Here is a 19435-nt window from a genome sequence, read left to right as displayed (position 1 = left end):
AGAACGCCCACCCCAATCAATATCTCCTTGGACAACTTTCCCACATTTACCCCTTCTGTCTCCTGCCCAGCTCATCACTCTCTGGCACTGCCCTGGGCTTCCTTTTGTTTCCCACACCTGCTGATCTCTTTCCTCCCCCAGGGCCTTTGCACCTGCTGCTCCCTCTACCTGGAAGGCTCTTCCCTCTGTTCTTCACATATTCATCATCCTTTTCTACCTCATCTTACGCCTCACTGGTGTGAGCTAACGAAGCTCCACATACTTCAAGTTACTCTCTCATCACACTAGTTGTATCTTTCACAAGGTTTATCATAACATGGATATGATGTCCTGGTCTTTTATTGGTTGACTTGTTTTCTTAACTGTGTACACTCCATACTGCAAGACCCTGGTCTTCTCTGTTCACTGATGTATGGTCTGTGCCCAGCACTGTGCTTAATATATATTTATTTATTGACTAATCTATTCAGAATATTAACTCCAAAGAGGCTCCTCATTGATTAAAAAAAAAAAAAAGAATTTTCTGCAAACGAAAATGTGCCTTCAAAATACATTTTGCAATCGTATTTTAAAAAAATTATCTTTATCCCAAGTGCTGAGCTCTGGGGATCTGCATCTCGTATAATGGCTTACATCAGAATTCAGAATGTGGGAAGATAAGTATCCATTCACTCATCTGTTTAAGCATTATCAACACTGGTGTGTCATATTTCATGCTTGTCACTGAGCATACAGACACATAAGCCACGTTTCCAATATTTAGGCAGCTCATACTCCAGTGGGGGGGAGGTGGGGCTTTATAGGCCATAAAAACAGGTGATAGAGAGATCCAGCGGTATGCACTGAATGTTTGGGTTCCTTTGAATTCATATGTTGAAACCCTAAACTCCAGTGTGATAGTGTTAGGAGGTGGGGCCTTTGGGAGGTCCCGAGGTCAGAGGGTGAAGCCCTAATGAATGGGAGGAGCACCCTTAGAATGAGACCGGAGAGCTTGCTTCCTTTCTGTCTCCGCTCCAGCATGTGATGATACTGAGAGAAGAAGGCCGTCTGTAAACCAGAAACCTTGCTGGTGGACTCCCAGCCCTCAGAATTATGAGAAACAAGTCTCTCTCTCTTTTTTTTTTTAAGCCACGTCATCTGTGGTGACTTGTCACAGTAGCCTGAACACACTAAGGCACAGAGACACACCCTGGGTTCTGTGGAATGAGGGACCACAAACTCAACTTGGGAAGGAACTTAAAGTTCACGGGAGAATTATCTGGATGAAAGGAAGGGCTCAGAAAAATATGGACAGGGGTGCCTGGGTGATTCAGTGGTTGAGCACCTGCCTTTGGTTCAGGTCGTGATCTCTAAGTCCTGGGATCGAGTCTCCCATCAGGCTCCCCTGCAGGGAAACTGCTTCTCCCTCTGCCTGTGTCTCTGCCTCTCTCTCTGTATTTCTCAACAATAAATAAATAAAATCTTTAAAAGAAAAGAAAATATGGACAAAAATACTCCAACGGTAGGCCTTTTCCTTTGGCAAAATCCCCACGAGAATGTGTCTTTATTTGTGTTTGCACTAGAAAGACTAGACTCGGGGTCATGGACTTGGTCATGAAGCTTTATGCTTCCCTAAAAGGCTGACAGGTTAAGGACAAACTTCACCAGAAGCTCTCACAAAAATTGTCAGTTCTTCCTTCGATTGTTAATAAAAGAGGAAACGGCACAGATGTGATACTGGCTTACTGTCGGTGAGCTAGGAAACCGCCAGAAGGGCAGGTCTACGCTGATCACATCAGAAAGTCATATGGAAGGTGTACAATGACCCCCAGCTGGAGAGAAGTTTTCAAAGTTTTTGAAGAGTTTGTATCTGGGATATATATTTTTAAAAAAGATGGAAGGGAGTAGATGGATGTGCAGGGTTGGAGGACGAACCAGCCAGAAAAATAAAAAAAGTAATAATAATTTAAGGTGAGACCAAAGGGGAAGTTTGAGTCAGCACAGTGGTTAAGAATATGGAGTTGGACGGAGCAGCGTCTGATTCCTAGCTCATCCGTTCACTCATTGAATGGCTTTGAGCATTTTTCTGAATCTCCCCATAACTCAGTTTAAATACCTAAAACCACTTTCCTCCTATTGCTGTTGCTGGAATTAAATGAAAGTAAGCCACCTGGCCCAATTCCAGTTATTTATTTCAGTCTTTAAAAAACCCCTAATATCATAGATCATCATACAGTATTATAATGGTCTATTTTATATGGCATTTTATTATGGTATTATGGACACCGCCGTTGTCAATGACACCGGCTATTTGTAAAGGATTGGGTGCGTTCACCCGACGGCCTCCCCAGACTCACTTGATCTTGACGAACTTCCGACACGGCACGGTGTTCCTCACACAAGTCTCGGTCAGCGGGTCTATGTCTTCCACGATGACAAAGGGGGCTTCCTCTAGGGTGACGATGCTCAGATGGTTGTCGTCCGGCTCACAGTCTGAGAAGGATTTATACCTCGGCCACACGGCATGCCTCAGGCTCAGGCTCTGGTTCTCCCACTTGCCCACCTGCATCAGAAAGACAAAGGCACATCTGTGCTTTCTGGCAGTGCCAACTTCTAGAAAGGTGAGTCCTTCCCCATAAGAGGAACGAGAACCCCTCCTGATCCTCAGGGCTTTTCTGCAACCTACTTCAACATATGCTTCTGTTTATATGCTAAGAAACATAAGGATAAAGGGAAAGCAGAATATTGGGCAGTCTCCATGCCCTGGCCTTCCCCAGGCTAACGAATACGGTGGTGGCGCCCATGCACGGACAGGGGTAGAGTTTCCTCAGGCGACCCTCATGTCCTGCCAGAATTCGGGGACCCCTGATGTCATGAGAGCAGCAGGGGCTTTCCTAATCAGAAGTCTTGCCTGGGATCGCCACCCTCTGCCACTTTCTAGCTACACAAACCCGGGGAAGCTCTGAACCACTGTGAACGTCTGTTTCCTCCTCTGTAAACAGCACACCTCCACCTGCTTTATAAGGACCTTGTGGCGATCAAATACGATGATCTGTGAACAGCACGTAGCCCAGTGCCCGGCACGTAGCAGGGACTCCATACTCTTAGGTACAGGAGGGAGATGGGGAGGAGATATTTTTAAAGATGCTAAAGCAAGGAGGAAGAGGAAGAGGAAGATGATACAGAAGAGAAAAAAAAAAAAGGCAGGAGGATTGACGGGAGAGTTGACGCAAGGAGGGCGCACAGGAGAGGAAATTAGGAGTGTCACATCGAGCTCAGATATGGTTCTATTTAAGTTGCAAAGTAAGGTGAGCTGTTATTAATCCGGCCCGGAGCGGAGACTTCCAGCGCTCAGCACTGCACCAAGTCCTGTCAAAATAGGATCGATCTGTTCCCTCTGAGCAGCAGTCGGCATGTTAGTGAAATCAGATTGAAGGCTGTATGTTTTGAACCTTGATTTTATTTGACAGCTTATTGGCACTATTCATACACACACCGGGGAGGGAAAGCTGCTCCTAGCATCGCGCTTCCTCCTTCCTCCCGCTCCCAGGCGCAATTGCTTGACACCACAGGTCAGCGCTTTATTTGTAATACCAACCTCAAGGAAACACCTCGTCTGAAAAGCTAAGTGCCAAGTCCGGTCTTGTCTGTGTTGACGTGACCCACTGACCTCCCTTCCTGTAATGTGAGTGTCGCCAGAAATGAATTTCAGGCCCGTAAAGAGAATTCAGACACGCCGGGCACCCGAAGGGGTGATGGGGTGGGAGGAGATGCTCCTTCAGATTGCCTTGTCATTTGGACCTGGAAAATGTTTGCTGCTCTTACTGAAACATTCCACGTGGCCGATTACAAAACTGTCCGGCATCGCTGATACCCTCCCTTTTAAGACAGGAAAGGCAATAGAATGATTTGGTCAAACAAACATGTTCATCTCCCCGAGCTGGGATGTGTAACGCAGGCTGGAGAGAATGTGGAGCCCATCAGATTCGTTAGTCACTCAATGCGGATTTACTGAACACCAACTATGTGTGTTTGGTAAATTCGTGTTGAGTGTGAAGGAAGGGGTCAGATGATGCAAAGCCTTGTGGGTCCTCGTAGGGAGCTGAGAGCGATGATGGATAAAACTGAATAATCCCTGCCTTGGCAAAGTCACTTGACCTCTCTGAACTTCACGTTCTCTACCTGCAAAATGCAACAGGATGTGTCCTTAAGGACCGTAAGGAGCTTCGTTCGGGTGAGCCAAAATGTCCAGGAAGCGTTGAGCCCGTAACATACACGGTAACTACCATCATTTTATTATTGCTGTGGTTTGCATTTAAGACTTTGCTCAAATATCAACTGACCTCTAAGGGCATACCTGCCTTCCCTAGTAATAGAGAACTTTGCACCTGTCCACCCCAACTCTTTGGCGCTATGACAGTGTCACTTTTGAGCTCTCCTGTGTAGTCAGGAAATGTATCGATATCACCAGCTACTCGGAGCCCTACAGACCCCACAGGGTAAGGGTTGTTATTCCAACTTTGCAGTTCAGAGAACTGAAGCTGGGAAGCAGTTGGGACCAGGGCCACACCACAGGGCTGTGTGAATCCAAAGGTGCTTCTATTAAGTGACCCGTGGTAACCGTGTTATGGCTCAGAGACCCTTGCTCCCCTGCAGAGACAGCCCTGAAAGTCCCAAGGAATGGAAATTAAGGCAAAGACCATTTAGTCTTTGATGATGTCATTGAGGGCGTCACTGTACCCTCACCTGTGGAGTCAGGCAAAGGTTCCTGCCCAAGGCCGACTGGCTCCTGGGAGAGAGGCATGAAGGTTTATGAGTTCCTGGAGTTCGGTGACTCCCCAAATCTCCCCTAAGTTATTCTCTCCCTTCTCCTGGCTAAGTAAGCACCCACCAGTCAGCCAAGGAGGCTGGAAGCAAGCTATGAGTGGAAAAAGTTGAACAGAGCCAAAGCCTCTGTGTCAGGGCTGCGCTGCATCTCGAGAGGTCCCATCGCCTCCTCTGAGTCCAACAGGCTGCCCAGATAGGCTCCCCAAGTCCCCGAATCCCCGCTCCAGGATTCTATATACCCCTACATAAGGGGTAGGAGGAGACTTTCCCCTTCTATGTGCACGTTCACAAGGGACTATAACTGTCAACCCAGTGCTTGTAGACAGGATTAAGAGGGATCCATTCAATCCATAAGGATTCGTGGAGTGGCCACTAGGTGTCAAGCAGCACATGAGACACCAAGGAGACCGTGGAACACGCAATGAAGTTTTTACTTTGCACGGAATGTCTATGCTAATTGGGAAAACAGGCCTGAGTCAGATAATCGCACAAAGATAACACCATACAACCTGGGTGGAAGAAAGAAAAGAAAAATGGGTCTAAGAGAACAGATGAGCGAAGGAAGGGGTCGGATGATGCAAAGCCTTGCAGGTCTTTGTAAGAAGATGAGCACTAGGTGTTACTCTATATGTTGGCAAATTGAACACCAATAAAAAATAAATTTATAAAAATAAATAAATAAATACAATTAAATTAAAAAAAAAAAAAAAAGCTGAGATTTACCCTACTAGTGTATCTGGTCTGTTAGCCAGGGTGGGAAAGCTGGATGGAAGCCACCAGGGATATGCGTCCACATGTAACCTGCCCGGAGTCTTATGTCCCCCTCAGTTCATCTTGTCTTCTTTTTCATGATGGAAAATTTTAAACTCATACGAAAGCGGGAGAGTATAATGAATCTCCATGTTCCCATTATCTAGCTGCAATAATTACTAACTCATGACCAATCTCATTTCGTTTATACTGCCACCCACTTCTCCGGTATCATACTGAAGGAACTCCCAGACAGGGTAACATTTCATTCATAAATCCTTAAATCGATTTAAATATCTAATCTCTATTTGCTTAATAATATTATACCCCAACAAGCTATGTCTTTCTCTGATTAGATTACACTTCCCCAGCCTAGGAGGGATTCCACACAGGCAGTGATTGGTTTCTCCGAGGTCCACAGCTTCTAACTCAGGGCCCGGCACAAGAAGAGACTTAATGGGACAGGGACAGCTGTCGATGGAATGAAGGAACATTCGACCTGAATTTTTAAAAACGTCCATGAGTCAGAAGATACTAGTAGACTCGATCAGCCTGTCCATACTGGCCTCAGCTACGGGATCTTGCACTCTGAGGAAAATACTGAAATACCGAACCTGCATTCTCTCCCTCACTCATGCTTCACTTTGACTTCAGTCCCCCGGACGCAGAGCCATTGAGAGTGGCTGCCCAACAGCCTGTGTATACATTTTCCAGACAGAGCCAAGACCATCATGCCAACGCCGATTTAATAGGGGCTCCGGCCACACTGAGGTGTTCAGGAGGATGGCAAGCTTCAATGGAATAAACCCTGAATTGAGAAGAAACTTCAGTCACACCATCTGGACTTGCCTCAGTGTCCACAGGCACTAAATGGACACAGAATATGAATGCTCCACATGCCTTTCTCTAAAAGTCATGTCCAAGACAGAAGAACCCTGTGCCCTCTGAGGACAGTAGTAAGCAATCTCTCTCCCTGCTCTCATCTTTGAGCTGATAGTGACTGTCCTGCTATGCTCTAAACTGAACCTTCTCCTGGCTCCCAAACCCCTCCAGAATCGTGCACGCCCCATGGGGCAGAGCCTGTAACTTTAGATCAGCAGTTACTGCCTGACCCGGAGGAGCTGTGCATTCCCAAACTGCACCACATTTCCTCCCAGGGTAGGTTTTTTTTTTTTCCCCCAGGGTAAATTTTCAATGTTTCAGAGCAAATGAAGTGATACAGTCTCTGTTGAACACGCGGTCCTATTTCTGAAGCTCAAAGGGAAAATAAAGTCCCAGGAGGCCTTGCTAAATGTCTGGTTAGATCTCCACAAGACTAGGACAGGAAGGTGTACCTGTGTGTGTGTGTTGGATACAGGCACCTATCGATCCATCGACGTCCCAGGGATCAGCCTCATCCCTATGGGACCCTTCCCTTCTCTCCCTCACATGGAACAGAGGGAAAATGTTCAGAATCATTAATACCATGATCTTTGGAAGAGTCAGACAGGTTCAAATCCCACCACGGCCCTTAGCTATGTGACCATGTGTGAGTCACATGATCTTTCCGAACTTCAGTTTCCCCAACCACCAAATGACAATATTTCAATTTTGTCATTGTGAGGGTTTTAAGTGACACAATGATGGCAAATGTCTCTGAATACACAGTTCCTGGTGCACAGCAAGTTCTCCATATGTGGCACTATTATCATCATCTTTTAAGCCTCTCTTTGGGAAATCAGGAAACCTCTTCATCAGAAGCACTCGCTGAATTCCCATGACAACATGCCTTTGACCTTTAATCTCACTGGGTCTTGGTCTCCTCTCCTGTAACAGAGAGATGGGGGCTAAGGGTAGACTGATGATCTCCATAGTTTTTGGGACCCAAGGTTCTGTGCCAAGTGCAGGAAAAGTTGCTCTCTCAGCTTGCTCCTTACTGGGATCAGGGCAATGACTAGATCATTAGGAAGGGGTCAATGATGATAGCATGGCTCACAACTTTATGTTTAATTCTGGAGAGTGGCCACGTGCCACCAGAGGCCGGGGAAATGACATGCCTCACTCTGAAGAAGACATGATGGTTCTGAGAACCAAGCTGGAAGACCAAGAAGAAAGAATGAGGTCACTAGAGCCTTCCTAGTTGGAAGTTCTCTCCTGCACAGGAGCTGGTACTGCTCAGACGTGAAGCTTCTCTCAAAGCTGACTCTTACTCATTCTGCACAGAGGATTCACAGAGGGTTCATTCTGCAGAGGGTTCAAATCCTGACTTGGCCAAGTCCTAGCTGGGGCAAGTCAGACAATAAGGATCAAGTCAGTCGTTAACATTTATCAGGTGCTTTACTATGTGTTTCCAGGCTCAGCGCTGAGAGTTTATCATGTATTATCTGACTCAAATCTCAAAGCAACTCTAGGAGGTGGTGAATGACGACTACATTTATTGCTTGGTGGTAAAGTGAGGCTCAAAAAGATGAAGTATCTTGCTTAGGTCACAATGTAAAGGTCAAAGCAGGAATTTAAACTTGGTCAGTAAAGATGAGCACTGCTAGGGATGCCTGGGTGGCTCAGTCAGTTAAGCGTCTGCCTTCGGCTTAGGTCAGGATCCCAGGGTCCTGGGATCGAGCCCCAAATGGGGCTCCCCACTCAGCAGGGAGTTTGCTTCTCCCTCTGCCTGCTTGTATGCTTGCTGTCTGTCTCTGTCTCTCTCAAATAAATAAAATCTTTAAAAAAGAATAAGCACTGCTTCATCTCTACCTTCCTCTATGAAATTTGGTTTCTTCATATTTTAAAGGTAAATAATAGTGTCTACCTTATAGATTTGGCATAAGAATTACATAAGATCCTAAATTAAGTCTTTCTGAGGGCACCTGGGTGATGCAGTCAGTTGAGTGTCCGACTCTTTTTTTTTAAGATTTTATTTATTTATCCATGAAAGAGAGAGAGAGAGAGAGAGAGAGAGAGAATGAGGCAGAGACACAGGCAGAGAGAGAAGCAGTCTCCATGCTGGGAGCCCGACGTGGGACTCAATCCTGGGACTCCAGGATCATGCCCCGGGCTGAAGGCAGGTGCTAAACTGCTGAGCTACTCAGGGATCCCGAGTGTCCAACTCTTGACTTCAGATCAGATCATGATCTCAGGGTCATGAGACTGAGTCCTGTATCAGGCTCAGTGCTCAGCATAGAGTCTGCTTAAGATTTTCTCTCTCCCTCTCCCTTTGCCCCTCCTGCTCATGCTCTTTCTCACTAAAATAAATAAATAAATATTCTAAAAAAATAAGTATTTCTGTTTCCACTATTCTGGGAGTTTTAAATATTAATTCATGTAATTCTAAAAATAGGCTGATGAATAAGATATTATACTATTATCACATCATTTTATGGATGAGGGGACTGAGGCATGGGGTTTAAGCAACTCGTTCAGTCCCTGCAGCATGGGTGGGAGAATCAGGATCTGAACCCAGGACTCACTTTTAAATGAGTGAGGAAATGCAATGAGAAGGTTTTGCTAGGGCAAAAGGGGGGAGGGGCGGGGAGAGGAGAAAACTTGGATAATGCAGAAACCTGACAATCAGCCAGATGATTAAGGTCAATTCCAACAGGGATAGGTCATTTTGATAGTATGTGTGGTCTTCCTCCAAAAGCACATAACCTCACTCTGATCGTTAAGAAAAATATTGGAAATTTCCCAACTTTGGGGCATCTTTGAAAAGAGCTGACCAAAACTCCTCAAAACTGTGAAGATCATCAGAATACAAGGAATGGCCGGGAAACCGTCACAGCCATGAGGAGCGTAAGGAGACCTTGTGATTGAATGTAGCGGAGTGTCCTAGATGAGACAGTAGGATGGCACAGGAAAAAGACAGTAGATAGAAACCAGTGAAATCTGAATGAAGCATGGGCGTTAGTCAACAATAACGAATCAATACTGGCTCATGAATTGGGACACACACCATATTAGTGTCAGATGTTAGTAATCAGAGTAATGTGAGACATGTGAGAACTCATTGTATTGCTTTCTCAATCTCTCTGTAAATCAAAAACTATTCAAAATACAAAGGTTAATTTTTTTTCTGAATTCGAAAGAGAGAATTTTAAAAAACAGCACATATACTCTCAGAGAGACAAGAGTAGGAGTTGCCACAAGTGTGAACTGTGGAACCAGGTGTCCTGGCTTCAGATCCCAGCTGTGCCACCTGGACGTACAGTTGACCCTTGAACAACATGGGTTTGAGCTGTGTTATATGCAGCTGGTCTTTGATCAAGACAGCATGGTACCATAAGTGTATTTCCTCCTGCTTGTGATTTTCTCCATAACATTTTCTTTTCTCAAGCTTATTTTATTGTAAGAATGTAGTACGTAATAAATAGGACATGCAAAATACATGTTAATCAGCTGTTTATATCATCAGTAATGGTTTCAGTCAACAGTAGGCCATTAGTTGTGAAGTTTTTGGGGGAATCAAAAGTTATACTTGGATTTTCAACAGCATGGCGTAGGGGGTAGGGTAAGCGCCCCTAACCCCTCTGTTCAAGGGTCAGGTGTATTGCTTGCTGTCTTTCTGCTTCAATAGCATCATCTGAAAAATGCAATGATGATAGTAGTATAACTCATGTTTTTGCTGAGAGGACTAACTCGGTTATTCTATGTAAGACACAAGGAGGAATGGCCAGCCCAGGGGAAGGTGCTGTATGTTGTTCTTTTATTGTGGCTTAAATCAATGACAAGAAAAGAAAAAAGCTTTTAAAGGGGAGTTCATATTGGGGTGCCTGGGTGGTACATTCAGTTAATCAGTGGACTCTTGGCTTCAGCTCAGGTCATGATCTCAGGGTCATGAGCTGGAGCCCTGCGTCAGGCTCCACACTCAGCAGGGAGTCTGCCTCTGCCTTTCTCTCTCTCTCTCAAAAAATAAATCTAAAAAACTAAATAAGTAAAGGGGAGTTCATATCATTTCATGTTCTAACTCCATAAAAACATTTCTACTTTCTTTTTTTCATAAAGGCATTCCTGGATACTAACCTGAGTTATTTTTTTTCCTCCCCCACAGCAGGGATTTTAGCAACATGTCACCATCTTCTCCACATTTTGCCCTAGGGTTCTGTAACAACCTTCTGCTTCGTGCATGCCCATTGTCAGTTTCCCGTGTTTTTAGGTGGCAGCATGTTGGCTTTCCTTCGTTGAGATCCCTGACTCTAATTTTGAGAACAGGCACGTGGCCCTTACATGGCACATCTATGCATTTGGCCTCTGAGCTATAGTAATTTCGGCTCAGGAATGTGTACGTGACCTAGGCTGAGCCAATGGGAGTTTGTCCTGGGACTTTTGGGATGATTAACATAGGGTGGTCAGGATGGAAGAACCTATCAGAGACATGCTGCAGAGCTAAGCAACAGGAGACAGCAATAAAATCTGAATGGCATTGCTTGAGCTCTTACAAAAATAAAAGCTGACATTCACAAGGCACTTAGTATGTATTAGGCACTATTCTTAGCACTATTTTAATTCTTATAAATACTCTATACAGAATACATAGGTGCAAGCAGATGATTTTTACCTCTATCATGAATTTTTTAATAATTAAGAACAGTCCCAAACCCACCCAAATGTACTGTGTGGGAGGAGGAAAAAAAATCTTTACCTTCAAAATAAACTGGATTTTGGTGATAAACCTTTGAGCGTTTTCAGCAAATATACTGAAGTTTTGAGGAGAAAGAAAAATAATTGACCTCTGATGGAGAAAAGCGATTCTGTTAAAAAGAACTATAAAAGGGGGAAATTAACTTTGCAATGATTTTTTTATCCATTTTTATTAATAAAATTTAAATACAGTGCCTTTAGAAAGCTAATTGCTCTTCAGCTCTTGGAAAATGTTTTCTGAAAGGGCAGTGATTCGTTATCAAAATGTTCAGCCACTATTTTCTTAGAGCAGAGATAATTTCATGTCCAGAAACTGTCATAAGTTAATGTTCACCCCTTCATGGCTGGGTAGATTCAGAGAGATGTCACAGAGGCCGTACGCGGCTGGAAGAAATTAGGTTAATAGGTGTTTGTGGCTCTCCTCTCAAAGAGCTGTGTTTGATTTTTATTTGATCTGTTCATGAAATGCTTGCAAGAGACAATTAAAATCTCCTCATAACTGGTCTCCTGAGCCACCCCCTAAAATCACATCAAAACACCAAAATCATGCCTCTACCCTCCCTCAAAACCTTCTATGACTCATAGAGTCCACAGAATCAAATGCAGACTCTCCTTAAGATGAATGGACTAACCAACGGATCTCACCACCTTCTCTGCTCTCTGCTTGCTCTCACTTTTCCTCTCTCTGACACCCTATGCACACTCTCACACATGTAGGCATCCGAATGTACATATACTCACACCTACACATACTCATCTATGTGCACGCGTACAGACATACATATTATACCAAAACATCTATACATAAACCCAAAGGCAAACCCACATCTATACAGACACATACTCATACCTACCCAAACTTGCCATACGGCCATAGATGCACTCACATCCACCCACACATGCACAACTACACAACTACACAGACCTTGCACACACACTCACATGTCTACACATCCACAATACTAAGCCACAACAGTGCATACACTTTCCGCTTCTCACCAAACACACCCAGGCTGACACCCACTTCTTTGCCTTTGCCAGCACTATTCCCTTCTCCTCGTCACCTCCACAAACTGAAGTCCTACCCATGCTTTCCAGATCCAGCTCAAATACCACTTCTTACATGAAGCCTGATTCTCCAGCTGGAATGCAATTTTGCATTTTCTGGGCCTCCAGAACACCCTCTCTTGCCCTTGAATTCTCTCATGTGTTCATTTATGGCTCGATATGTGCATCTGGTGCTTGACACCATTGCAGGTACTGTAGGAGGCCCCAGGGCAACAATCATGAACAGTGCAGGCCTGGCCCCTGTCTTCGGCATTTCCACTCTGGTTGGAGAAGAGAAGTCAAAGCTCAATAGCAATAGAGAGAGACAATGGCCGCGCAGGGAGTGAGCACAGGATGAGAGAGTTTCCTGCTCTGGAAGGGGACCAAGAGATACTTCTAACAGGAAGTGACTTCCAACAATGAACCAGAGCCCACGTGTGGCTTGTTAAGGGGTTCCATCTTTATTTAGCCTTAGGATACTTTTTATCGGGGGAGGGATAAAACCGGTCTGATGGATCAGAACGCTTCTTCTCAATGCAGTACAGAGAAAGGGTTTGTGGCTAAAAGATTTCGGACATGGGGAGTTAGGGCTAGGAGGCTGCTGCATTAATTTGGATGAGCAGGATGCAGGACCACCAGGATGAGGCTGGCATGAACTTGAGCTCTCCAAGGGGCCCAATCACCAGAACTCAGAGACTGACTGTATGACTGTGTGGGTATGGGGAAATGAAGGCCCAGTTTGTCTTGAGTGGTAGTTCTGTTAAAGGTTCGACCTGGCCAGTCTTGCGCAACCACGTCAGCCACATCAAGCTGCACCACAGTGCTCACCCACCAGTCAGCTCGATAAATATTTGTTGAATTGAACCTGATTCAGACTGCTGCACATCCTCCATTTTTACTCAGAATTCAAAGGTAAAAGAGGAGAGTAGAGTAGCCTGTTTACTCAGCTCCTCTCCTTGGAGACAAGACAATAGGGATTGCTAAATTAAAAATCAGAGAGGAAATTTATTAAAACCGACAATGGAAGCAGAGTTCAAACTATCTAGGCTCCAGGTTGACTGGCCCCGCTTAGCTCATTTCATAACCAAGGGACAAACAGGCCTAAAACAAACACTTGGCGTGTGCAAAACATCTGAACGCATTTCACTCCAGATAATAAGCAGTGATTTACTCCCAAGGTGGAGAAAATATGAGTAATTAACTCTTCAGGAAGATGAATTTAAGGAGAAAAACAAAGCAAACAAGAGGCCAATTTCTCTCTACCTGAAATATAAAGTCTTTCAAAGGACATGAGATGAATGGTCGTGAAGGGAATCTAAAATGATTTAATGTCCATATTTAGCATAAACAGCATCATCGATTAGCATCACTTCTTGCCTCAGCATGCAAATCTAATGCAAAAGCAAGCTGGTGGCAGCTTTACACACGAGTAATTCTACGTCTTGGGTCGCTCCTTGAAACCAAAAGCAGATCTGAATTTGATTGATCTGGAAATCACAACAAGGATGCCGGAGTCCCAACCATGGCCTAATAGGGAATTGAAATGCACTCTACCTGGAGCACTTTGCAGTTGAGCCCAAAGATTTTTGTTTTAAACCAAGATCCGACCTAAAGTTCATCCAAGGTGGGTAGGGTCTTCTGAAACCAGAAGTCACACTGGAATCCGCTTTCTCCTGCATGGTGTATGTGAACGAGCTTCTGCAAAGAAACCACTGAAGAGCAGTGGGACCAAACCATTTTGTCTTTGATGCCACAGGGCCTCAGATGGGGCCAACTGGCAGAGTGAAACCAAGAGCTGCTTTTCAGTAACGAGGTACAATGTCTCCTTTTTTTGGTAGTGTCCCCTTCTTTTGAATGCCTGGGCTTAAATGCCATTATCCAAGATGGTGGTATCATGAAACTTTGGTGTGAATAAGACCCTTTCCTCGGGGGCTGATTCAGAATGCAGACCTAGATCTTTAGAGTGCCCGCATCAGTAGGTCTGGGATGAGGCCTGAGCGTCTGACTTTTCAACCAGGATCCTAGGGCGTTCTGCTTTAGGTGGTCTGAGGATCATATTTTGGGAAGCACCAAAAGGATCATACCTCTGGCCACCAGCAGGATTAAATCCGGGGAAAGTAAAAGACGGAAATCTTTCTTCTCGGGTTACTTATGTAACCAGTGGCAATTGCCAGCAGATCTAAAATAAGTTTAATCAGCTATTAGAGCCTTAATTAAATTCCTCTCAGTTGAAATTTCAGAATTGCCTAATTGTTACACAGCTCACATTAGAGCAGTTGCTTTTTTTTTTTTTCCTCCCATAATAACTGCTCTCGAGATAATCTAATATCTTTATGGATAGCAGCATCAACTGTCTTAGAATCCAGCACTGATCTGGTAATTCATGGAGATGAGTTTTGATCGCTGCTATTTCCATAAACAACCTGCATATTTGCTTTCATTCTTCTCTTGAGGTTCAGCCAACGGAAGAAGAGCTACAAGCTTGTTCTACCACAAATTTAAAAATGAAAGTCTCTGGAATGATGGGCCACCATTTTCTTCAGCAGTTCACTTAAAATCCCTCATCCTCCAGAGTCCCTGTGTTCCCAGGTCCCGAGAGAGGGATAGAAGTTCTATTTCTTTGGTTTACTTTTTTGTGTGTGCTCTTAGAAGTGATGTGACCTGATAATTAGCTCAACAGTTAATCGCATTTTCTTTGTCTTCTTTGGCTCTATATTGGAATGATACAACATTAGAAACTTGAAAATTCAGCAAAACATAAAACAGAGCTAGCTTATAATTACTAATTAACTTTTTGCACATGCTCTTGGGATGTATCTGTCGGCCTTCCCTGGGCAGCAGTGATGATTATTAAATAATTAATAACTACAAGAACTGCATTTCTTGATGCCTTTTTTCATCTCACTCTGACAGCCCTGTAAGGAAGAGCCCATCATCACCCTCATCTGACCAGTTGAGAAATGGGGAGCTTACATGGCTTGTGGCTTGCCCAAGATCAAACAGTGACTGTGACTTGAGAGCCTGGGGCCATTGTCACTGCCTGTCTTGTTCCAAAGGCTGCCATCATATTTGCTTCAGTAAATACGAGGACAGACAGGAGCAGTTTGCTCTGTTGAGGGAATATTCCATGGATCAATCAGAAAGACAGAAAAGAGCCATGTCCTGGGCACCTGGGACTCCTGAAAAGGAGAGAGAACAGCCAGAGGTGGTGGTCTCACAGGTCTCTTTCATGTGTGGCAGTTTTCCTTCCTCAGTTTACCTAAGAGCTGATTCTTCTAAGGACCCTGGACTCCTCCATGGGAAAGGCTCTAACAGCAGAACTGTAGTCAGCCCTTACACTGCTACCAACACCCCACATCCAAAAGGCGATTAGAATAATAATAGATCAGGGGGAGAAAAAAATCAACCGCTCAAATGTGAACTGAGTGACAATTAGGTAATTTGGGGATTTCGACCAAGAGGAATGTAATTAAGGCTCTAACAGCTGATTAGACTTTTTCTGTGCTTCTGTGGTAATCTCCAACCATTACATAAGGAGCCATAGAAGGGAGGATTCCATCTTCCTTTTGTATCATGGTTACTTGGGATGCTGATGGTCAAGGCCTCGTGTCTCCAACTACAGTGCTGCATGGGTTGTTATCAAAACTCAGACATAAACTTGGTGGAGATCCTTATAGGACTGTAGCCTTGGAGAAGAAAACCAGAGTGGATACAAGTCTGCAAATGCAGCTCAGAAAGAGACGTGATGGGGAAGGGGACAATCATAGCATCACGTGGGTGGCCAGGGCTGGGGAGGCTTGGGGGTGGGTAGGAGCGGTAGGCATAGAACACTGAATGAGAATCTGACCTAAGGTCAATCCTCTGTAACAATAGCAGGGATAATCACTATCATTTTTAACATCTTCACAAGGACAATTTAGAAATACGCTCATGGTTTCCCTTTTGACCTTCCAATGTACTTTTTCTGGGTAAATTTCAGAGATCAGTGTGGTTTCTACTTGTGAGATAAATGAAATGCCATCTGTAATGTGGCAGAGTAAATAGCTCTTTCTTGATTGTTTTACCTGAATGATATTTAGCAGCTCTCACTCCCTTGGCAGAGTTGCCAGTAAACGTTAGGATGTGGTCAAGAGAGGCAGGCTCAGACCCGGACTGATACCTGGGAGGACAGCTCCTTGGTTGGGATTATCAAGTCATTCTTCATTCTCACTAGACTGAAAATTACGACAGACTGAGCATGAATATAGATGGGATGCCTCCTTTTAACCCTGGGTAACTTTTTTTTTTTAATGAAAACCTTGAAAAGTGGCAAACATTTTGGGCTGAGTGTGTAACAGTTTATAAAAGGAGATAAGTTCCAGGTAATTAAATTGTAGACCAAGGAAGCAAAGGACTTCAATGCATCAAACTTGACTTGAGGGATGGAACAGGCAAAACCTGATGGATTTCCTCACTCAGCATTATGTAAAAAAGCCAATTCCATTTGGATCTCGGCCCTGAATGAAGTTAACCTCATTGACAGTGTCTGCAGAGTTTTAAAATAAGGTTAAAAGACCTGAGGGTATCGATTAGCTGCAAAGCATTTCATCCCCTCGCCCGTGAAGTTCCTGGGTTGTCAAAGTGGGGTGCTCAGAACTTGGTGTCAGGTCTCTGATGGGCATTTGTTCTTCAGTATCTGGGGAAAAATAACAAATTTAAGTCTTTGAGCTGGACGGTTTCCTCCTTCCAGATGAAAAGGGAAAGCCAGGGGTTGGTGCCTGAGGCCCTGCTAGTTATTAGAAGGATGCTAACCTAAACTCCCCATATGTGGGTAAGACCTATTGCCGTGATGAAATGCACTGATCACAGTTCCAATTCTCCTTAGGTGAGACGGCGTTTTGACAATCGTTTTTCTTTGCTCAGCTCAGGCCCCAAACTACTTTGCTCCAGGCTTGTCTGAGCCCTAAAGTCTTCCAGCAAGAGGACGCTTTGAAATACTAAAGCCAACAGAAGATTTAATGGTGAGGAAACAGTAATAAGCTTATCCACAGCTTTGCCCACTATTAAAAACATGATTAGTAGGAGGCAGTGGGGGAGAGGAGGATCCCCTTAGGATCGGCTAGATAAGATTCACTATTTCAGAACACTGAGCGTAAGTAACCCTCCACTGTCAATCCAATTTCACCCAAACCAATTATCCTCATCTTGGACACTAATGAACAATTCCAGAGCGCTGTCCATACTGGGACGAAATTCAGATCTTGGTGACCAACCAGGCAGCTACTCAGCATTTCCTGTTGAATTATACTGGCAACCTCATAGTTTAAAAGGCTCTTGGAGTCAAAAGACCCAAGTTCAAGTTCAGTAATGGTAAGTATGAGCCGTGTCACCCAGGTTAAATTAAAGCTTTTCAGACCCTCGCAAATTGTTTCCAAAGATTCTGAGCATCAACAACTGATAGGCAAAGCTAGTCTCTAGGCTTTCAGCCACTTAGGGTTGGAGTACATGGATTCATGGGTGACTTTATTCAACAAATGTTTACTGAGTGCCTAGCATGTGTCATAAACTGTTCAAACACTGGTGATACAGCACTTAGTAGGCTCAAAGCTGGGGAACGGTCAGCAAACTGCAGCCCAAAGGCCAACAATACTTGGATAGCCCATGACCTAAGAATCGATTTTACATTTTTAAGTGGTTGAAAAAAAATCAAAAGAATCGTATGCCATCACATATGAAAACTGTACAAGATCTGAATTTGTGTCCATAAATAAAGTTTGATTGGAACACAGCCATGCACATTCCCTTATGTGTTGTTTAAGGTCGTTTTCACACTAAAACAGCAGAACTGAGTACTTGCTATCTAGAAAAATGGCCCACAAAGCCTACAATATTTACTAGCTGCCCTTTACAGAAAGTGTTTGCCAACCCCTGATCTAAGTTCCTATCTAGAAGAGACCCACTCACTAACCAGGAAAATGAAATAAAAGGCCACAGAATCAGTTTTAAAAAATATATTATGACAAGTGACAGAAGCAGAATGGTGAAATAAATTGGTAGGGGGTGGGCACCAGGAGTGGGAGAGCAGATCTCGCGGGAGAGATGAGAAGTTACAGGTGGAGGGTCAATGCGGGGAGGGGGAGTGGTGGTTTGCAGAGAAGGCGCAGAAGTTGGAAAACCAGAATGGGGAAAAGTGACTTCTAGGATGAATGAATTGCGTGGACAAAAGCATCACAGTTTAGCCAAGGGACATGTTTGTTGAAGGAAGTTCAACAAATTGGATGAAAGCTAGTTGCCTGAATTGGATAAAAAGACACACGATATACAAAGGAGATGAGAGAGAAAGAGGGATAAAGGGATACATCAGAACGGGATGACAGAAACCCTGGGATGTTGGGCTCAAATACGTGTATGTTGGAATTTGGTTGCACATGAGTTCAAACTGGCAATTGGCCTTGGGGCCCCCGAAGGATTTGCTCAATACCCAGGGATAATATGGTGACTTTATCCATGTATGGCTGGTTTTTATCATCTCCTACATCTTTTGGAATTGTTGCATTTTCAAATTATTGTATCGTTTCCTTCATAAATACTTTCATACTTGTCGGACCATATGGATCCAGTTAGAGGTCAGTTTTATAACTTCCCTACATTGTCCCCTTCCAGTCCACTTTAGCCATCCTTCCTCATAGGGGGAAATTCACTTAGAATTGCTTGATTTTGATGACTTTAAATTTAGCTAATCCACAATTCCACAATGCCCTCCCTCGGCACAGGTCTTCCCTCGCATCCCTCTGGCATGTGTCCCTGGGGCACTCTATTTTTCTCCAATTGGTCTACTCACTCATGCCTTCACTTCCTCCCTGTTCCAAACTAGACCTCTTCGTCCATCACATTGCTCGATGTTTTGCCTACCCACAATAATCCCATCCCTGCTCTGTCCCTCTGTCACACCCTCCTGGCATCACCCTCAGGTCATCAATCTAACCACTGACTTGGCTGTAAACCACTGAGTGCAGGTGGGGATCACATAACCACAGAGATCAATATCATTTCAAATGCAAGGAATCCCTCTCTGCCCCAAAATCCTGCTCTCCTTTCCTATCCCATTCCCTAGGAACTATTTCAAACCTTCACACCTGCCCACGAGACTGCAGCTCTGCCAGCTACATCCTCACTCCCGGGTGATGTATCTGTCTCTTATTTCATAAAGTCTTATGGACAAGCCACACAGCCCATAGGCTTA

The 19435-nt window shown here is 44.3% G+C and overlaps 1 protein-coding gene across 1 annotated transcript in view; it reads right to left on the bottom strand.

Annotated features, from left to right (window-relative positions):
* GRIN2A (glutamate ionotropic receptor NMDA type subunit 2A) overlaps positions 1-19435 on the bottom strand; it is a 374836-nt gene that overhangs the window by 77425 nt on the left and 277976 nt on the right. The window contains exon 6 of the mRNA XM_041750636.1: positions 2337-2542. Within this exon, the coding sequence (XP_041606570.1) occupies positions 2337-2542 (206 nt within the window). The remainder of the gene's footprint in view (positions 1-2336; positions 2543-19435) is intronic.

The sequence above is a fragment of the Vulpes lagopus genome, chromosome 3 (genome assembly GCF_018345385.1).
Source record: "Vulpes lagopus strain Blue_001 chromosome 3, ASM1834538v1, whole genome shotgun sequence".
In the NCBI taxonomy this organism is placed as follows: domain Eukaryota; kingdom Metazoa; phylum Chordata; class Mammalia; order Carnivora; family Canidae; genus Vulpes; species Vulpes lagopus.
Note: the sequence above shows the minus strand (reverse complement) of the source record. Positions and strands in the feature narration are given on the sequence as shown.